The sequence below is a fragment of the Protomyctophum bolini genome, assembly GCF_963924005.1.
Source record: "Protomyctophum bolini genome assembly, chromosome: 15".
NCBI lineage: Eukaryota > Metazoa > Chordata > Actinopteri > Myctophiformes > Myctophidae > Protomyctophum > Protomyctophum bolini.
Genome location: NC_137876.1, coordinates 23,883,541 through 23,904,361, shown reverse-complemented (window position 1 = coordinate 23,904,361; position 20,821 = coordinate 23,883,541). Strand labels below are relative to the sequence as shown.

At 43.1% G+C, this 20,821-nt stretch overlaps 1 protein-coding gene across 1 annotated transcript in view; it reads right to left on the bottom strand.

Annotated features, from left to right (window-relative positions):
• The window catches only part of kif6 (kinesin family member 6), a gene marked incomplete at its 5' end in the record, with an annotated part of 110,182 nt that continues 89,361 nt past the window's right edge, over positions 1-20,821 (bottom strand). Inside the window, 8 exons of the mRNA XM_080784283.1 lie at positions 1-100; positions 2,504-2,619; positions 5,016-5,123; positions 5,489-5,539; positions 6,827-6,918; positions 10,338-10,476; positions 11,754-11,841; positions 14,321-14,371. Coding sequence (XP_080640409.1) covers positions 75-100; positions 2,504-2,619; positions 5,016-5,123; positions 5,489-5,539; positions 6,827-6,918; positions 10,338-10,476; positions 11,754-11,841; positions 14,321-14,371 — 671 coding nt within the window. The 3' untranslated portion in view covers positions 1-74. The remainder of the gene's footprint in view (positions 101-2,503; positions 2,620-5,015; positions 5,124-5,488; positions 5,540-6,826; positions 6,919-10,337; positions 10,477-11,753; positions 11,842-14,320; positions 14,372-20,821) is intronic.

The window sequence follows — 20,821 nt, the reverse complement described above, 5'->3', positions numbered from 1 at the left end:
CCATTCGTACATCTCTCGGAGTTACGTAAGTAGATAAATGTACACCGACAATTTGACGGTGTGCTAGGAGGATATCAACTTGCATCGCCATGAGCCGGACCTGAAACACAAAACATGTTCCGTTTGAATTAAACGTTAAATACAACAAAACGGGATCAGAGAAGAATAGCAGAATAACATTATGTAATTGTTACATTTAATGTGAAAGTAAAAATGTTCATCTCTTCCATTTTACTCGCTGTTTCTCTGTACCATATTGAATCATAATCTAGTCTATGCAGGCAGATGATGAGATGATTTAGAGACACATTTGATGATGACATGTATTATTGTGTTCATCTTTTATACTATGTTGATGAATTGAATACATAGGACCACAATGGAAACAAGTCCCCATATGCAGGACCTTTTTGTGTTATCCTTTTAAAGATTTTCTTTTTGTGGCTTTTCTGCCTTCATTGATAGTATCAAGTGAAGATAGACAGGAAGGGGGCAGAGAGAAGGGAAGAGGCATGCAGCAAAGGTCGTCATGAACGGGACTCGAACACGCGACGCGCTGTCAGGCCAGTTAAGCCTATATTGTGGCATGCGCCTGGACCACATGGCCAGCGGGCGCCCCATTTTGTGTTATCCTTTTAGCCTTAATGTCTGACTGTCAACATTTCTGACTAAAAAAAGTATTCAATCAATCAAAAGCCTGCCTGCTTGTCTGTTTGGTCACCAGACCTCAGTATGTCTGGATATCTTTACTGTGTAGTGGCAAACCACAGCATATACAGTAGCAGCAGCAGCTAAAGACAGCCAATTCCACTCCACTGTGTGCCAAAGTCAGCATGGGTGAAAGGAGAGAGCAAGAGAGAAACAATTACACAACACAATTACAATTTGCTGTAGGTATTATTAAGCAAAAGTGTTTGATTCTTTCCCGTTCAAAGCTGTACATTTGCATGTATTCTATCTTCGGCTGAGTTGGGGCTATGATCTAAATGTGTGGGCGTGAAGTTCACGGCAGTTGTGGAAAAAGCACTCGCATTTTATTTTAAGTAAAAGTATCAATACGGCAATGTAGAAATACCTGTGGAATTCAAAATGTACTTTAGTAAACAGTATTGGTATTGAAATGTACTTCAAAAGTAAGAAAGTACTCAATATGCAGAATGTCCTGTTTCACAAGTTCTCAAATGTACTACAGCATAGCAGATCTACAAGCTCACAAGCTTCACTCAGCCACACCACCATTCCCTCACCACCAGCAGCCCTGCAGCTGTAGTCTGTTACTCACCTGTTGTTACATCCATCATCAAACTGTCTCTATAAAACTAAACTGCACTCTCCGATTGTCAACAGTAACGTAACTGAGCTTGTAGATCTGCTATTGTAGAGATGCTATTTTCAAAAGCTCTTTATACATTTTATAGCCTATGTTGTGTAGCTCTGCTCCATATAGCTCTAATGCTGTTGCAACAGCATTAGAGCTATGGACCAGAGGTAGCCTATGTGTGAAAACCTGTGAAATGGGACATTCTGTACTTTCTACTTTTGGTACTTTAAGTACATTTTGATAGTGATACCAATACCAATAGTACTTTTACTCAAGTAAAGTTTGAATTCTGGACTTTATCTATTGTTTTGCAATACATCACACCACCACTAGAAGGCAGTGTGGAATGAGGAATGTAAACAGTGTGAAAGGTTGGGGTGTGTGTGTGTGTGTGTGTCTGTGTGTGTGTGTGTGTGTGTGCTCGCCGTCCGTGTGGGTGTGTGTGCTCGCGCGTCCGTGAGTGCACGTGCACGTGCGTGCGTGTCTGTGTGTGTGTGTGTGAGAGAGAGAGAGAGAGAGAGAGAGAGAGAGAGAGAGAGAAGGATTGGGATGCTTTAGGATTTTGACAATTCCGGTTCCTTAACGGTTCCCTTTAACAATTCCTATAGGGGGTTCCAAATGGACCTGTACAGTTTGTAACTCTGACAGTGTACAAAATGAAAGCTAATGGAACCAAATGGACTCTTACGGGTGGAGTTACATCCTTGAAATGTTAACGTAACGTTTGAGAACCATCGTTATTGTGATTGTACAGCAGACGTCGTGAAGTCCGCAACATACCAGCTCTGACAGCGAGATGAGACCGGTTCTGGAAACGCTTCCAAAATGTGATGGAACCGATTCCAGTTTCTCTCGAGGTTGAATCCAGGTTCGGAAAAGGGGGCCAGAGAGGAGTAGAGTTAGCCTGGTTAACAAACCAGACTAATATCGCACAACATCACGATGGCTGATTCGGTCTGGTTTATTAACCAGGCTAGAGTAGTGTCATCAGTGCCCATACCCGAAGGCGCGGTTGGCGAAGGGGCCTTTCTGTGTGGAGTTTGCATGTTCTCCCCGTGTCCCCTAGGGTAGGTACCCTCACAAAAACATGCAGTAATCCTGGTCTCTAAACTGCCTCCCCCTGGCTGGGATAAAAAAAACATTAAAAAAAACAAAAAAACAAACAGGCTAGAGTAGAGTTACCTGTCCTGTTGAGTAGGTTCTGTCTGGCTTTGATGAAGGCCAGGATGTCGCTATCCGTCTGCTGGTCTCCAGTCAGTGGGAAAGACGATGACGACAGATCAGTAGTGGAGAGGGCCCTGAAACGTACAGTGTGGCCACAGTGAGCCCCGGAGCCAACACTACACCACATCAGTGCTTCTGAGATATGTGGGGCGGCTGTGGCTCAGGAGGTAGAGCAGGTCGTCCAATGATCCGTGGGTCGGGCCAGTTGGAATGCCGGCTCCTCCTGTCCACATGTTGAAGTGTCCCTGGGCGAGACACTGAACCCCATGTTGCCTCAATTGAGTCGGTCAGGTGCGTGTACTGTTCGCCGCTTCACCTCCCAATGTGTGGACGAATGAACCATTGTAATGCTCTTTGAGTACTTCGAAAAGCACTATAAAAATGCAATTCATTATAAATGTAATATGTATTTGGCCCATTTCAATTCATTAATATTTAGTGCCAGGGATTTGTCGTTATAATAATTCTTTGTAGATCAGCTATTTGAGTACACAGGGTTAGGGTGATTAAAGCCCCTGCTGGTCCACGGGCTACTTCCTTTGAAAGTTGAATAAGGACTTTATACGGCAGTAATTTACAGCAGTGCTGCGATTGTGCATATGGCGGTGGAGGGAAATGATGTCATATATTCCAAAACCACACTGGTTTATATTAAATCCTGCCGGCTTCTTGATATAGGTCTGCAGTGTTTCTCAGGAAAGGTCAGAAATCAAAGAATAAAAGAAAAGACTAACTGTTGCCGGGTAAGTACAGTACGTACATTACATTTGAGAGCCCCTCAGTCCAGCACTTTGAAACATGCTCAAGTGTAATTGTCCTAAAAAAAAGAGACCCTATAAGCCAGAATAATGTGTGAACAACGCCATGGTCACTTTACAGCTTTTACATCCACACACGTTTCTAATAGATGTTTATAATCTAGGAAATTCAAGCACCTTATATGCAATGATGGTCAAACCGTTCTCTTTGTTGATTATTCCTTTTTTTCACATTTTTGTTGCATACAGGTATCTACTGTATATACAGTGTCCAGGACAGTGTTTGACCGTTTGGTTTCAAACTTGCCGTGTGTGTCTCAAACAACCCTGATATGAGGTATGCAGGGCCGAATGTCGGACAAATTCGGACGAACAGATGGTTTCAGAGAACCGAAAAATCACAAATATCTGTATCGCAACATAATGAAGCGACTTATAAATAGAGGTTTGTTTTATTATTAAAAAACAACCTCTGTGGACATTCCTTTTGTCTTCTTGGCATTTTATTTGGCTTAGTACGCAGTATACACACCTGATTGAAAAAGATTTATCCAATCAGATTGTCCAAATATTGTCCCTGTCGCACAGAAACCTCTTATCTCCATAGTCTAACCTTTTGTTTATCTGTAAATGAACGCCCTACTCGATCACGTAGCATATACGCAAGCTTGTGGGTCTGCTACATTTGGAGTTAGGAGGTTTGAAAGGTAAGTGGTTTATTGGCCAGTGCAGACAGAGGCGGCTTGGCTGGGAACCGCAATGTACCAGCTTCACTTCAACAAACGTGTATAGATGGAGGTATGTATGGAAACAATGCCACCTCTGTAGCTGTAAGTGACTGCATGAGAGGAACAACGACACACATACAGTAGACACACGTTATGCATTGAGTGCTTTAGCGTGCCCATAAAAAAGGTCGTTTCAGCGTTGGTGTTAGCCCATTTAAACCGGGAAAGCATCCGTGTCGTTTAAAATATTAGCCACATTTCAAGCTTTTGGCTATCCGGAAATAGCAGATCACTTCGTGGCGCGCCACACTATGAGCTTGTAGATCCGCTATTTATTTTTTTTAATAGTGAAAATGTGTGCAAAATCTATATTTGAATAAAATAAAAGCTAGTTTTGTTAGGATTTAGAAGGCAATTACAGAATCGGCCTCTCAAGTCTAAAAGGGTTAAAGCACGACCGACTTTGATTTGTTAATATAGTTTCTAGACATTACTTCACGAAGACGTAAAAAAAATGTACGGCCGTGTTCATAGGCTGCACACAAGCACTACACTGAAACCTATAGAAGCTCTAGCACCGGGGCTGAATGTGTAGATCCATTGGGATGCGGTCAACAATGTGTGCTACTGTAATTTGATGACCCGGTAAGTTAGATTGAGGGCCAGTGCCAAATGGTTGCGCACGCGCGTGCGTGTGTGGGGTGTGTGCACGGCACGCTCACATAATGGACGTACAGTATACTGGTATGGACTGTGGACACACAAATACACATACATACACAGTACACTACTAGGCCTAATAGGGCAGTGGTCAAGTTAATAATATCTAGGCACACCTGTGAACAATTTGCTAAACTTTGCATTCAATTCAACTTTCAAATCTTTGACTATAAGGATGCTATAAAATAGGAACACCAGGTTGAAAGTGCATGAGTGCACACACACACACACACACACACACACACACACACACACACAGAGTACCTCAGCTCTGATGAAGGTGTGAATGCGGTATCTCTTCCTTCCTGCGGTCTGCCTCCCCAGGGCGGTACAGCCGTCATCATGGTGGACGAGGTCTTGGGGATAAAGTTCCTAAAATATATAGAGTATCAGCACATTTTCAACCATCAAAGACTGCTTGAACTCTGACTAACTTTAGATCCTTTTTTTTTAAGCTTGTAACAGCGTTTTGTAAGTCTTTTGTATTATTCATGGTGTTGATTGTAATCATTACAATCAACACACATTTTGTAACAATAATACAAAAGACTGTTTTGTACGTGAATGGCCAGTAGTTAAAGATGCTACTGCTGCCAACATTAAAGCATTTGAGTAATCGATTTGACAGTAGTAGTCCAAAAGGCCTTGGTTTAACGTATGGACCTTTTCAGATACATATCAATTTGGGGGTCCTTGACATGAAGATGTTTGAGAATGGCTGGTGTAGTCCAACTGACCTGAGATCTGCTGCAGAGGGAGCGGTGCTGTCCGGGAGGCCCCTCGCGGTGCTGCAAAAACATTTGGGACATGGTCGTGTCAAACAACAACTGATACATCGCAAAACATTTGCGGGGGTCCCCAGCCAAAAACATTGAGAACCCCTGGTGTAGAGGGAACAAAGAGCAGCTTAAGTACAGAGTGAGAGGTCAGGTTTACTATGTAGTACTGATGGTTTAAGTGGTTAAATGTCTGAAGAATACACATTATCGTGAGTCCAAAATACACTGATGATCATGCGTTCAAAACTATCTGGAATCTAGTTTCATACAAAATGTAGTGGGTGTCCCTGCTTCATCTCTCTCAGTGTGGGGGTCCATGGCCTGAAAAACATTGAAGTCCTGGAATGCTTTTAGTTTGATTTCCATGCACAGGTTTGTTTCGCATCAACAGGATTCATCAAAGTGAGGAATTAAGACCCAAGGTCTCAGCGTTTTCCACTGCAGCTGCTTCACGCCACAGGAGGGCGCCACAACACTGAGTAGCATGCATTGCCGCCAATGTTTATTTCCTTCCCCCTCACTCACTCAGCCTGCATACATCTTGGTCTGACAGGGAGAAATGTTCAGATCCTTGTTCCGTGACAACCATTAACTAAGTATGTCATTCTGGCTTTAGTTAATGCCATAAATATACAAAATGGCTGTCACTTTATGTTTACACAATGGGCACACCAGGGAGGACCAGTGCCACCATTATCACGATCAAATGACAAATCACACTATGCATGAGGTCCCCAGAGCAGTAAAGTACACATTGTATTAAGACTTCCACAAGGCTTTGAGGCCCGGCTTATCAGCACAGGAAGTTATTCCTCCAAATAGTTGGGTAAAATGATCATTAAACAATAAATGTTCAAGGGAGTTGAGAAAAGCCCATTAACTTTCAACAGTGTTTTTGTTCAGCTGTACAAAAAAGAAGAAAAAAGAAAGTCTGAGAAGCAGACACTGTCGTAGATCAAGGGATATTTCGTTTGTGAGGATGATATTTGTGTATGGCTGGTGAAGACATTATTAATCAATACGTTGGCATTGGTTAATTGGCAATAAGCTAATGACTCACACCTTGGCTGGGGTTTAGAGTCGGACTGAAGTGCTCACTAGCATGACTTACAATGAAACAATGGCTGTCTGGTGACACTACTATTCCAGATAACAGCATGCACTTGGTTTCAAAGTATGGCTGGGAAGACTCATGGATGGCTGGGAAGTCTCACGCACGCATGCGCACGCACAGACAGACACACACAGACACAGACACACACACACAGAGGATGAGTGAGTGAAATGGATCTTTACCTAAACACTGGTGCTGCGTGTGAAGACGGCTGTAGGTCCCGACCAGACTGTCCAGATCGTTCACATTTGGCCGTGGCTCCTGACTCAGATACCTGCCGAGGAGTCATCATCATCATCATCATCATCATAACCTTTATTTAAGCTCGGAGTACAACTGAGGGGCAGGCCCTCATTGGTCACCAATGGTCATTTTTAAACGACAGAAATACCGCAGCGCATAAACTCATGGTTTCTGTCTTTCCCAAGGGCCCCTGGGGTATTCCTGTGGTCTATTTACAGTTCCATAACATCTTAAAACGTAGAATGCCATCAATCGTCTTACTCATGTTTAATCCATTACACGTGGGGCTGTTTTCCCATCGACCGGGGCAGCGATCGTTTGGACATGTCCACTGGAACTCATCGGACACTGGCAAGCAGTGGTGCAAATAAGTAACTGGGTAAGTACAGTACATGTACTCAAGTATCGTACTGGAGTACAATTATGAAGTATTTGTTTTACTTTGTACTTCCAATTTGGAATACACTTCGACTCATTTCAGAGGCAAATATTGTACTTTTTACTCCACTACAATTATTTGAAAACTTTAGTTACTGGTTACTTGTTAAACATAACCACTTAAGCCCTTTGTACTTTGGCTAAATGAAATATTTTCTAACGATTTTACACATTGTATACATTTAAGAACTTGTGAATGGGACATTGTACATATAGTAATGAGTACTTTCTACTTGTGGTACTTTAAGTACATTTCATACATGTTTTAATACTTTTGTACTTTTAGTACCGTAAATTGTTAGTAAATACTTGTATCAGAGTATTTATACATTGCAGTATTGATACTTTTACTTAAGTCAAATACAGTATGTGAGTACTTCTTCCATCAGTGCTGGAACTCAACGGACACTGGCAAGAAACAGGCCCAGGCTTCCTGCTTGTAAAAAGGGAAAAGAACGGAATCTGCACACACAAGGTCTGTCTGTCTGTCAGACTTCCGTGATTTCTTTCCCCCCCATTTGTGATTCAGAAATAAATCCCTGAACCTCTGCTTTTGGATAAGAGAGGGATAAGATTTCCTCTTTTCGTGAGATCAAAAACACAAACCCAACATGTAGGACAGGCCCAGAGAGGAGTCTGCTGGTCAGATGTGTCTCCGTTTCATGTCTGCTCTTCTCTGAGGGCTCGACTGTGAAACGTGCACCCCAGCTGATCAAGGACGATAACGACGTGCACGTGTGTGTGTGTGTGTGTGTGTGTGTGAGTGCTTGCGTGTGTGAAAAACTGAATTTAACGCTGGGAGTATAGATATACAACCAAATGGATCAGAACGGGTCCATTCGATTCCATTTGGATACTCTCAGAGTTACAACAAACACATGGGATTTTACCGTGTGCAAGAGAGAAGACAAACGTGTAGCCGTTGTGCGTACAGTATGTGTGTATGCGTGTGCGTGTGTTGTCTGTGTGCGTGCATGTGTTTGCAGGTTTACACGTTCCTGTAAATCAGGGATTCCCCCAGTCAGATTTACTGTACAAAGCTCACGCACTTGGAAGTTTGAGACGTGCTCGTAATATTTCTTTGGAAAACACGTCCCAGACAATGTGGCTTTTGTCCATAATAGCACCGTTCTTGTGAAGTTGTTCCTGTGAACATATATTGTTCCTGTGAACATACGGTATATTACACACTGTACAATTTAATGCTACAAAAATGCCATTCAGGATGGAAACAATATGCTGGCTCCTGTCTTTTCCACTCCACACTACTGTAACATCGCTGGGTGAAGAAGTTCCTGGCATTAGTGGTTCTCAAAGTAGGGTCCTTCAGTGGGTTCCAGGGAGTCTCCAGCTAAAATGATTGATAATTAGGAACCAAATGGACCCTTATACTGCTCTGGGAGTATACAAATGGAACAAAATGGACCCTTTTGGTTCCATTTTGTACACTCTCTGAGTTGGGATTTTTCAGTGTCCCAGTCTCAGAAATGTAAATCTTATCAAATGGTGGTGTGTGTGGCCTAATGAAGATCAAACTGGGGGGAGGGAGGGTCCTTGAAAGGAAAAGGTTTGAGAAGAATGCCTGCCCCAGATGAACATGCCGTCTGTGTTAAAGGCCTTGACGGCTAAAACTACGCGCTGAATGCTGATGGTGCTGCTGTCTCAGTGCTATGATCTGGTCTGCAGACTCGGGCTTCTGTCTGGCTCTGTGAAATGTGTCAGCCTCCTTTTGTCTCCCAGGCATCCTCTCTACCCCTTCCGCTATGGCCCCAGATGGTTAAGGACTGGCAGGACGGGTTAGATAGACGGACGGACCCACGGACACTCTTCCAGACAGCTCACCCGTTATGAGCCATGGCGTTTCAAACATCGTGCCAAGGAAATGTATATGAATTTGGCCACCGACCCCCATCTGAAACTATTTTGTGCCAGGGACCGTCAGAAGAGAAGATTACAATTTTTAATAGCCAACATATAAATGGATACCGTAAAGTGTTTGTCATGTTGAATTAACACGCTTTGCGGAGGACCACCTGGAACCGCCGTCAAGGACCCCTGGGGGTCCCCGCGGTCCCCAGAACCAATGGCATAAATATTCTGAACAATGTAGCAATTGCTACGGATGGTCAATGTCTGCCCAAAAGTTAATTTCATGTGTACTACTGTACAGTACGTTGCGGTTACTATAAGATACAAATAAAGTTTCGAAGTGGTAGGAATGAGATGCAACACCATGAAAAGAAGATACACTTTCTGTTATGGGGAACAACTTGGGAACAGCCACAACTTATTTCCAGTGGACCACACACCGGAAATACGCTGTCCTTTTGACTGTTGTACAGGTATGCACCTGCATTCACTTGTACATGCGGTTGCAAAGTACGTAAGAACCAGGAAAACCTTTAGGCCACAATCTGTACTATATTCCTTTTCTCTTTTTTTTGCCATTCAGGGCATCCGTACACTCTTGAGTGACAGATAACGAGCTAAAAGCTGAAAGCAGACAAACTCGCATTCCCAGTAGTAGGCAGGGGTGAAAGTGGATTGAGGTTCTTGCTAGTACTTGCCCCCCACAACACGTGAGCTATATATATATTTTTTTTATATGTTTTTTTTTTTTGCGGCTTTCGCCTTTATTTTATATGTTTTATAGAGGGACAGACGGGTAGGCTGACAGGAAATGGGGGAGAGAGAGCTGGGGGAGTGACATGCAGTAAAGGCTGTCGGGATCGGGAGTCGAACCCGCGGCACACTGCCAGACTTGGGCTACTGGCCAAGGTGCCTGGACCGCTGAGCCACGGCCCAGGCCCACGTGAGCTATTTTTGAAAAAAGTGGGAAGTGACATGAAAAGTATTATCAAGAATAGCTTGTGACCAAATAATAACTACATTGAATCAGCTGGTTTTTCATATTTCAGGGAAGTAACGCTCTTGGACATGCAAGGTCTCTAGCCCCCGACATCTACAATGTCTCCCCCGCGTCCGCACTAGCTTCACGCGAGGGTCGGTCACCTGCGCGTTGGACGCCTCCTCCTGACTCCACCACTCCTGGAAGTCCTTCTGCAGCTTGACCTTTGCCCTCTCCAGCAGCAGCTGCAGGTGCTCGATCTCCGTCTTCATGGCCTTCAGGCGGCCAAAGGCGCTCTTGTAACTGACGGGAGACACGAAGACAGGACGGCAGAAACGTCAAATTCGTCATTTTCTTTACCCGCATCGGCTGCGTTCAGTCACACCGAGGAGGTTGTCAAGGTGTGTAATGGACTGCTTGCCATCAGTGGTGAGTAAAAGTTCTCCGTTATAAGTAAAAGTCTGGAATTACACTTTACTTGAGTAAAAGTACAAAAGTATTGTAATGTTATCACAATGTACTTAACTCATTTAGACCCGAGTTAAAAACATTCACTTTGAAAGATTGCGCCACATTTTTACGATTTTTCAAAAATAGCAGACCTACAAGTTCGCTATGAGCTTGTAGATCTGCTATTTTTCAATAGCTAAATTATAACATAATGTTTGAAACACCAAAAGGGGTTCCCGCCCAAAATGGGTTTAAGTACCAAAAGTAGAAAGTCTTCAAATATTAAAATATAAAAATCTTCATGCGAAGCATTGTGACCTTGTAAATCGGCTATTTTCAAATAGCCGAAATTAATATTAACCCTCTAACACCCGCATTAATTTCTACTTGCAAAAAATAGATTTCAACCTTACTACTACTTTGTACTACTAGCACTGACACTAAAAAAGATGTTAAAAAAAATAAAAAAATAAAGTTTGATGAAAAATTTATAATAATTATATAATAATTATATAATAATATAATAAATTAATAATTTACATTTGGGGGATATCTTTCACAATAATGAATAAAACATGTTCTAGACATTCTAATGATCACAAAAAAACATGTTACAATTATTTTACCTACTTTTATTAGGGTAAAGGTCAAAAGTTTTAGGTTAAAAAATGTTCAAAATTGCACAGAGTCCAAACATTTTTTATTTGTGTGAATTTCAGCCTCTGTGGGGGGTATTCATATGCAAATATCATGACTAATGGCATTGAATTGGCATTGCAATGAACATCACTAATGACATTCAGGTGAAAAAAGAACAGAAAAAATAGTAATTAATTAAAATAAATTTGTTGCTAAAAAGCAACCCTGGGTGCTAGAGGGTTAAGGCAGAAGTGGTTAATGCAATGTTTTGTAATAATAATCAAACTCTATAAAATAACCAACTACTGTAGTAACTAAAGCTTTCAAATAATTGTAGTGAAGTAAAAGTGCAATATTTGCCTCTGAGGCTAGTGGAGTAGAAGTAAATGTACTGAAATTGGAAATACTCCAACGTAAAAGTACCTAAAAAAGTACAGTACTTGAGTAAAAAGTACACTACAAGTGCTTGCCACCATCCGTCCTGTACTCACGTCTTTTTCTCCCGCTCAATTTCTTTGCGCAGGCTTTCTTCTACAGGGTCCTCCTCCTCCTTCGCTTGTGTACGGCCCTCTGATACGCCTAACAATAACATACAATGCAGAAACCACGTTATTTCTTTTACAGTCTGAGGGGAAGGGATGTACAGATGTACACTGAAGGTTTTCTGACTGTAAATGCATGTTTTTCGTTCTCGGTCGTACTGTACGTTAGTGGGTCTTGTAGATTTTTTTTGAGGGGCCCCTCCAATGCATGGCTTTTGAAGATTATGTCATATCAAGTCTATGTCCTTTTAAATGTTTGTTTAGAGCTCTTAAGAAAAAAAAAATCGAATGGCAGTTTGTTTAGGGCAGCAGTTAAACAAACATTGACAACGCAACATACAATGCAGAAACCACGTTATTTATTTTACAGTCTGAGGGGAAGGGATGTACAGATGTGCCATTCCAAGTCTTAACGCTTTCCTGGTCTTTTCCTGAGGGTTTTCTGACTGAAAATGCATGTTTTTCCCTGCAGGTTTTCTAGAATTAGCAGTATAATTAGCAATTCTACTGCTTTGCTACTTAAAAGAAGTGTCCAGCAGAGGAACTCTATATCTATTCAGGGAATCTGAATAGAATTAACATATAGCACCTTGGCAAATGCCCCCCTTTCTCACTGACAGAGTTCTGTTTCTGACAATGCACTGACAATCTGCTGAATTGCCAATGGCGCAGGACATGTGAATTTCTCAAACAGCACATGGCAAACAATCAGGCATATATACCTACACTCACTCACTGCGAAAAATGCTCCAAATAGAAAGAAAAAAAGACTCCGGGGAGTATCTGGTGTTGTACGCACATTCATGTTGTGTGTGCATGTCTATGCATTTCCCTCTAAAGAGGGCTATTTTAATAACCAGGATAATGGAAACCAGGCTGTTGCGAAGTGTTCTCTGATGCGGGCATCCAAATAACAACTAAGACAGGCTTCTTGGCGTCAGAACAGGAGAGATATGTTTGTAAACCCTGAACCAGATTCCCCTGTACTGTCAAAGCGCTGACGTCACCGGACCATAACAGATCAAGGAGTAACAGAGACGTCGTTGCCACCCAGACTTTGGTCACTCTCCGTTGTTCCACACACCGAGGGCTCGACTGCAGCCGCTTTCAAGTGGCTGCTACTGAGCACACAGCAAAGCCTCTGTTGTGCACAACGTTTTCTACAACTTTCAATTGCGCTCGGTGGCGTACACAGTCGGCGGTGAATGAAGGGCTCTTCTCAATTGTGGCCGGCAGGCCGACTGTGACTGCTTCAGTGACTCATGAATGAATGGGCGCAGCGAGCAGCGTTCTGAATTTTGAGTTTGAACAGATGAGAAAAGAAAAGAAGCTGCTCCATTATTTAAAAAGAGAAGAAAAAAAAATCACACCTGTGCGAAGTGAAGGGCGCTCTTAACATCATGACGTAAAATAGACACTACAGTATGTCTATTTGCTCAGACACTACTATGACGTAAAATTCTCCATTCATTGTCAACGGGAATTTAATGTTTGTGTAGGACAAAGTTTGTGGACAGACACCAAAAGCTGGATATAGGAGGGGCTAGCCCCCCTTCCCCCCTGGGGTGCAAGAGAAAGAGAATAGAATAGAAACATCTAAGTATCTATCTACAAATTACAGAACGGGGTCTGTGAAGGATGCAGTGAATGAATTTCTGTGTTGTGTGTTTGGGAATGTGGGCACCAGCTTCCTTGATTGGCTAAGCTTTGGCCAATTTACAGCGAGTGGTTGTGTGCAAACTAGTAGAACTCCATTGGTGTATGCCCATAGCAGTTTCTGACGACATCAGGGTCAGGGACCCCAGTAACTCCCTATTTAGTCAATCGGTCGTACGTTAGTGAGTCTTGTAGATCCTCCAATGCATGGCTTTTGAAGATTATGTCATATGGCAGCCAAGTCTATGGCCTTTTAAATGTTTGTTTAGAGCTCTTAAGAAAAAAAAATAGAGGGCAGCGGTTAAACAAACATTGACGACGTGAGACGTCATGTGGCCGATATAAATACAGTGGGCGCCCCTCACTTCACACGAGTGTGATTTATTTTGTTGCTATTTGCCGTACAACGATGTACAGCATTCTGTCGGTTGGAAACCTCATTATGTCCAAAGCGGTTACTTTTCAGGATTCCAATTAAAATATAGCAAAAGTAGCAGATCTACACGCCGCGTTTGGAGTTTGTGGATATGCTACTTTTGATTATTTTTGTGACACTGTAGGTGTAGGATGATCAAGTAGGACATTAATTTATGAAAAAGACAGGAAAAAAAGTATTGTTATCACAATGTACTTAAAGTACCAAAAGTAGAAAGTCTTCAAATATTCAAATATAAAATTCTTTATGCGAAGCATTGTGACCTTGTAAATCAGCTATTTTCAAAAAGACAGGATAAAAACAACGATATAGGTCGGGTATAAGAGGTTAATTTCCCCAAAGTGTCCAACTGTGGCCATGCTGTTATGTCAGATGTCTGGCAACGTTTTCGCTGCACAGAAATCCACCCACAAGGTGAACTTACCACAGGCAGCTCTCTGCATCCTACGCACCTCCAACTGTTTCTTCAACTCATCTGAGAGGGGGAACAAACAAAGAGGAAATGAATGGGAGTAAAATAGAGACGGACATTTAGATAAACGTTTAACTGTGATCACATTTATTGCAATCATTGTCACACGTTGGCTCTTTTCATATTTTCCCTACAGATGACATTCATATACATCACAGATGAGTTCATGTGGAGCATTAACCTCTTCAGGTCAACTCATATTTATGATAAATGATAAACGATTTGAATACGTCGGATTTGAAAAGCTACAGTCTGTACGTTTTATGTCCTCTCCAGCCGGAAAGAGGTATAGTTCGAAGAACTTCGTACGTTGGGTCTCGCCCGTGTGGTAAACCAAACATTTACCACCACCACCAAGAGGGAATCCGCCATTAGTTTGGCCAGGGGGCGTGTTCTCTCCTCCGCGTCATCAGCGCCCATACCCTAGCTAGGTGGGGTTGGCGAAAGGGCTTTTCTGTGTTTGCGTGTTCTGCCCATGTCTCCTAGGCCCCAAAGACATAGCTACCCTCCCAAAAAACATGCACTAATCCTGGTCTACTCTCTATACTGCCTCCCCCTGGTCAGCAGGGGCAATTTCAACACGCTACGTCCTAAAAAGAAAAGTCTGTTACGTTGACATTTCTAACGATGTTTCTAAGTCTTAATAAAAGATTGTAGATAAGCCATTATTGAACATCTGAAACATAAAATAGGTTGGTGGTTAAACTGCTTGTGATGCTAAATTGAATTGTAACTATTAAATTGCTGGGGACACCTTTGAACGCCTTCTAAGACCCCTGTGGGTACCCGGACCCCCCACTTTGAAAAACCAAAGTGGGGGTACCACACAGATTGGTAAAAGAAATATATGCACATGTTTGCATATAATACACAAACACATAATGACAAAAAAAATATATATAATAAGTTGTGGATTGCAGCTTTAAAAAAGGCCATCTGTGTCCAGATCCACTCCATGCACCGCTGAACGTCACGGGGTCCAAGTGGTCCAGCGCTCTGCAGCGTGACCTCGGCTCTAATACAGCCAGTCAATACGATGCAGCCAACAACAAGTCCTGTCAGCCAACACACATCTATTACGCCCACTGTGTCTCTACACAAACACACTGCTGAGAGGGAGGAATTCATGGAAGACACAGCAGAGCTTTGAACCTGTGATTGGGGTCATGGTGCGCGTGCGTGCGTGTGTGTGTGTGTGTGTGTGTGTGTGTGTGTGTGTGTGTGTGTGTGTGTGTGTGTGTGTGTGTGTGCGCGTGCGTGTGCATGCTTTTATTACTAGAAGCGCTCATGTCTAACGCCACGCGTCCGTGTTGTTTCTCTGTGAATATTGTGTATACAACGACAGCAGACAGATACATGTCTTTGGCCACGGACCGTGTTTTTTTCCGTACTGGAACTGCAAAAGCTGAGTTGAAATAACGCAGAGGTGAAGTCAATGATGTATCACGGCCACAAAGCACAGGTGTAAACAGTACTTCCTAAAAAAATCTGAATACATCAAGTAAGAGTAAGACAGAGTCACGACAACTTCAGTTCACTTCATGTGCCAGTCCAATGGCGGCTCTTCTACACAGACTTCTATTGGCGAATAGTGCCCTGAACCCGGAAGTTGACGGAATGCATTGGAGTCTATGGGCTTTACAGTGACAAACGAGTTACATGAACCTACGTGACCGGGGCTGTTTTCTGCCCCCCCCCCTCTATGTCTTACTCTATGGCTCTGATCACAGTCTATGACTTGGCCAACCGATGGAACTGTGCATAAAGCTTTGTGCACGGTCAAACAGGCAGAGATAATGTCAGTGACGCATCACGGCCACAAAACAAAGCACAGGTGTAAACAGCACGTCCGCATACTCTGGATACATCACGGTCTATGACTTGGCCAACCGAACTGTGGACAAAGCCGTCTCCATTATATATATAGATACTTGTGAGGGCCAAATGTCTATTTGGTATTATAGTAGAATTAGGACGAAGCATTTAGAGGTTAGGTTTAGAGTTATGCCCATGGTTTATACACGTGCACATCAGCTAAGTTCAGCTTTAGGGTCAACAAAAGGAAAAAAAAGGAAAAGAAATCCAATTTTATTGGTCCGTTTTTTTTGTCTCCTGCCAAAATACAAAGATATTTTTGTTTTTGTCTGTATTGTACCGTTGCTCCCCTTCCCCTTTCCCCAAGAGGACCACAACGGAAACAAGCCTGACGGCTTTCTTGTGACTATCCTTTTGAAATGTATTTTTCAAAGAAGTAATCAATCAATAAATCAACACCAATGGGTCACCATGCAACTCCTTGCAACCATTTGGTTGCAAGTAGTTGCATGGGGACACTTTGGTGTGGTTTGGGCTTAAGTTAAGGATCTGCTACTTGTGTATGACACACTGTAGTATGAACAAGTAGGGCGCAAATAACAACAATATAACGATAAAAAGCTAAAATACTGTATGGAGAGAAGAGGTTTCTGCCCGAGAGAGTGTTTGTGTGTGTGTGTGTGTGTGTGTGTGTGTGTGTGTGTATGTGTGCGTGTGCGTGTGCGTGTGTGTGTGTGTGTGTGTGTGTGTGTTGGCCGGAGGCGGCAGCAGCAGCAACATTGTGCTGCAGAATTAACCACTCTGACAGCCTTCTCTTCTCCGTGATGCTTCAGGAAGGAACACGGGGGCGGCGCCTTGGCTCCACGCGAGGACGGACCCGTTGCCTCTCATGTGGCAGAAATATACCGGGACGACACATGGACAAGTCATCTGCAGCAGCGCGATGATCCCGCAGCGCTGATTCAAAGCTACCCTCTGGAACCTTCCTTCCTTTTTCTGTATCCCACATTTGAACCCGTGCTGCGTGGTCTCCTCCTGTGCAAAGTGCCGAAGTTTTAACCACTGAGCTGATGGAAGAAATAGAACGTTGACCTTCAGATGATCGATAATGGTACCGCTTGCCACGCGGTTGTGTCGAAAAAAAAGGACGTCTCACTCTCAATAGATGATACAGCATTGTATTAACATACAGATTAGCCACACAATATTATAGTCACTAGTACAGCTTAAATTCTCAGAGTTATAAATAGATACATTAACATTTACATTAACACTGTGTATTTGAATGTGTACAGAGAGTACGTAGTATGTATAGTTGACATAGATACTCCACTGTTACGTTCTTAGTTTATATATGATTCATGATAACTACTTTTTATATATGTGATGTATGCCATGCTTTTGTTTTTGCTTAATGTAAGTCGCTCTGGATCAAGAGCGTCTGCTAAATGCCTAAATTGTCTCACCTAGACACAGGATCTGACACGAATCTTGACCTGATGGTCAAGATTAAATGTATCCCCTGAGAAAGCAGGCAGGCTCTATTAGCTCAATCAATGGTATCAACACCGCGGGATCATTGTAACCACTATATCCTTATGTTGGCTATTCAAAAGCAGCAGATGTACAAGCTTACAGCGTGTCACGAACATTTTGAATAATTTCTTTTAACGTATTTTGGGCGGGAACCCCTTTTGGTGTTTGGTGTAGCACTATGTTATGCTTTAGCTATTGAAAAATAGCAAATCCAAAAGCTCATAGCGCGCCACTTGGTGGCGCGCTATGAGCTTTTGGATTTGCTATTTAGGTCTGCTATTTTTGAAAAATCAAAGAACGACTGACATAGAAATTAGAAACATGGCTTTTTCAGAAAACTGTCAGGATGTAGAAAACATTTTTTTAATCTGATCTCAGGTCAGAATGGGTTAAAAAAAATCTTCTCTTTTGGGGGTCCCTGGCACAAAACATTTTCAGATGAGGGGCCGTGGCCAAATGCATGTCATTTTGGGGAGTCCTTGCCTTGAAAAAGTTTGAGAGCCACTGCTGCAGAGTAGATTTTGGGGGGTGAGATGTCTCTGCGGTCCCTTAGGTGTCTGACAGTTGTAGAACTCACTGTACTGTACAGTTGTTTCTGTAATAACGGTCCTGCTGCCAATCAAAACCACCATGTCCAAGATGTCTCATGATGAGACATCCAGACGGAACAATAACACACCAAAGAAAACGGTGGAAGCAACGCATTAGACTGACTTTAGTCGTTTAAAATTGAACGGGGACCTTTTCTTTTTTAGGCCGTTTCTACAAATGGCTACTAAATCAGTAGTTCTCATACTTCAAAAATGTGACTGTTTCTGACCGAGGCTAAAGTCATTGAATAATTTTTTCATGTCATATGAAAGCAGGGCTTCAAATTGACATATTGGTTGTTCAGTTTGACCCACCAGTTCTTGGAGATATGGCTTATAGAGTAATGTCTTGCAGAAAACAGCAAGTTGAGAAAGGCTTGAAATGTTCACTACAGACATGCTGTATGTAGTGTAGAGTCTGCCTGTGCTATCAACTCATTTTGGATACAAAAATGAAAAAAAATGAAAATGAAACTGTTTTTCTCATCTCCTGAACAGTTAGTCTTGCCGCCGTGACGGTCTCAAAGAGAGTCACAAATGTTCAAAAATAGCAGATGTACAAGCTTGCAGCATGGCATGAAGTTGTAACGCGCTGAGAGGTTGTACATCTGGAAAATCTAAAATGACAGATATGCTTTCTTGGATTGAATGGGTTAAAAGAGTGAATTTACAATACTGTAACTGCTGTATTCTAGGGGTTCTGGACCTGGGGGTCGAGACTACTCTTAGGGGTCGCCAAATTATTTTGGGGGGGCCCCAGATTATTTTGGGGGGTCCCCAGACACATAACTTTGGGAAAGTGTCATATAGTAGCTTGTTTACAACTGAAACGGACTTCCTGTGCATAACTTCCTCTTCAAAATAAGAGCAAACTATGTGCACTGGCGCATCGGTTGTGTGCCCCCCTGATTATTAATAACATCTAAACACAACATGAACATAGTACTCTTATTATGCATATCGCATTCTCGCTGAGAAATATTTTCGAGTTACAAAAAACCCCCAAAAAACCCTGAATGGTTCAAGCCCATTAATTAAGATTCGAGTGCCAACCCTAACAAGCGAAGGTTCGAACCCTGAATGTTCGGGGACAGCCATAACACACACACACACACACACACACACACACACACACACACACACACAGACAGACACACACGCACCCTCTAAAATGAGATGATGCACCTTTTTTATCATTCCAATAAAGGTACCGTACTATATACAAACACTTGACGTACATGTGAACAGTTTGTGGACCGTCCGTCCGTCTGACCGACCATCAACCAACCGACCAGCCATAGAGCCGCTGGTCGCTGTGCTCGACACCACATGGTAATCTGTATCTTTCATTACTCTTCACAAGGTCTGTGAATCAAAACGCAGGGCTCGGCCACAATTGAAGGTTATTGTAGACGGCGCTGACAAGGATTAACGGCGCGAAACCTCGCAAACGACACCGACGTAAGCGTAAGCGTTTTGCCAGTATAGGAGCATCGAGACGAGACACGCCCTTCGCATAAAGTCTTGCTTTCTGCCGGAGACGGCGTGAGGAGAATGGAGATAGGGTAGCTCGTTTTGAGCCGAGGCTCCCTGTGGCTTGACGGTGTGGTCAGGTGGTCTGACCCAGTCGTCTCCAACAGACGCCAGGGTCTTCAACAGGCCGTCGGGCAGAAACCACTTATGTCCGTAGTTGGTGTTTTTAGGTAAATTAACGGCCTACTCGGTCTACACGACAGCGTCACACAAAAAGTAGCGGATCTGCAAGCTCGAAACGCGTCGCTTCGCGCCGCATTTCGCGCTTGCAGATCTGCTGCTTTTGCCATTCTTTTGGATTGGAATCGTGGAAAGTAACAGGACATAATGTAACGGGACATTTTGGACATAATGAGGTTTCCACCCGACGGAGACGGTTTTCCGAAGTGCACCCGAGAGGGCAGAAACAACGCTCTCCGATCCTATCCGATGCCGCGACCCCTCGACTGATGTACGGCCTCTTCCTCTCCTAATAAAATAACAGGATTAAGAAACACTTAGCGGCACCACTGAGTGGTCTGAACCCACGCTGACCTGGCGACGCTGACAGAGTGAGAAAGTGCAGGGAGCGAAGCTACAGCCAGCAAGAAAAACACACAGGGGCCAAAAAGACTACCGGTGTGGCTTACAGCTGCCATGGGTACAGAGCCATTATTTAGGGTGCGCAGAAAGGCCTTCCAACTACCACCAACCATAGTTCTCTGCTATTGGGGGGTGGGGGAGGGTGGGGGACGGGACGTCTGTCTCTCTCATTTCTTACTCTTCTTCGCCTCTACTCCTTTCACAATCAAGCAGAACACAGCAAATTTTCTTCGTTTTGTACAGTAAATAATTCAAGGAATGGACTACAGTTTGCCCATGAGGTAAGAAAACAACCCAAACCTCTAAAAAAGTGGTCTTACCCTTTAAGACTAGGACTCAAGTCTAAGAGATACAGGTCACCTGGTCTGTTGGCACAATCTCCCAGCATGCAGCAGCA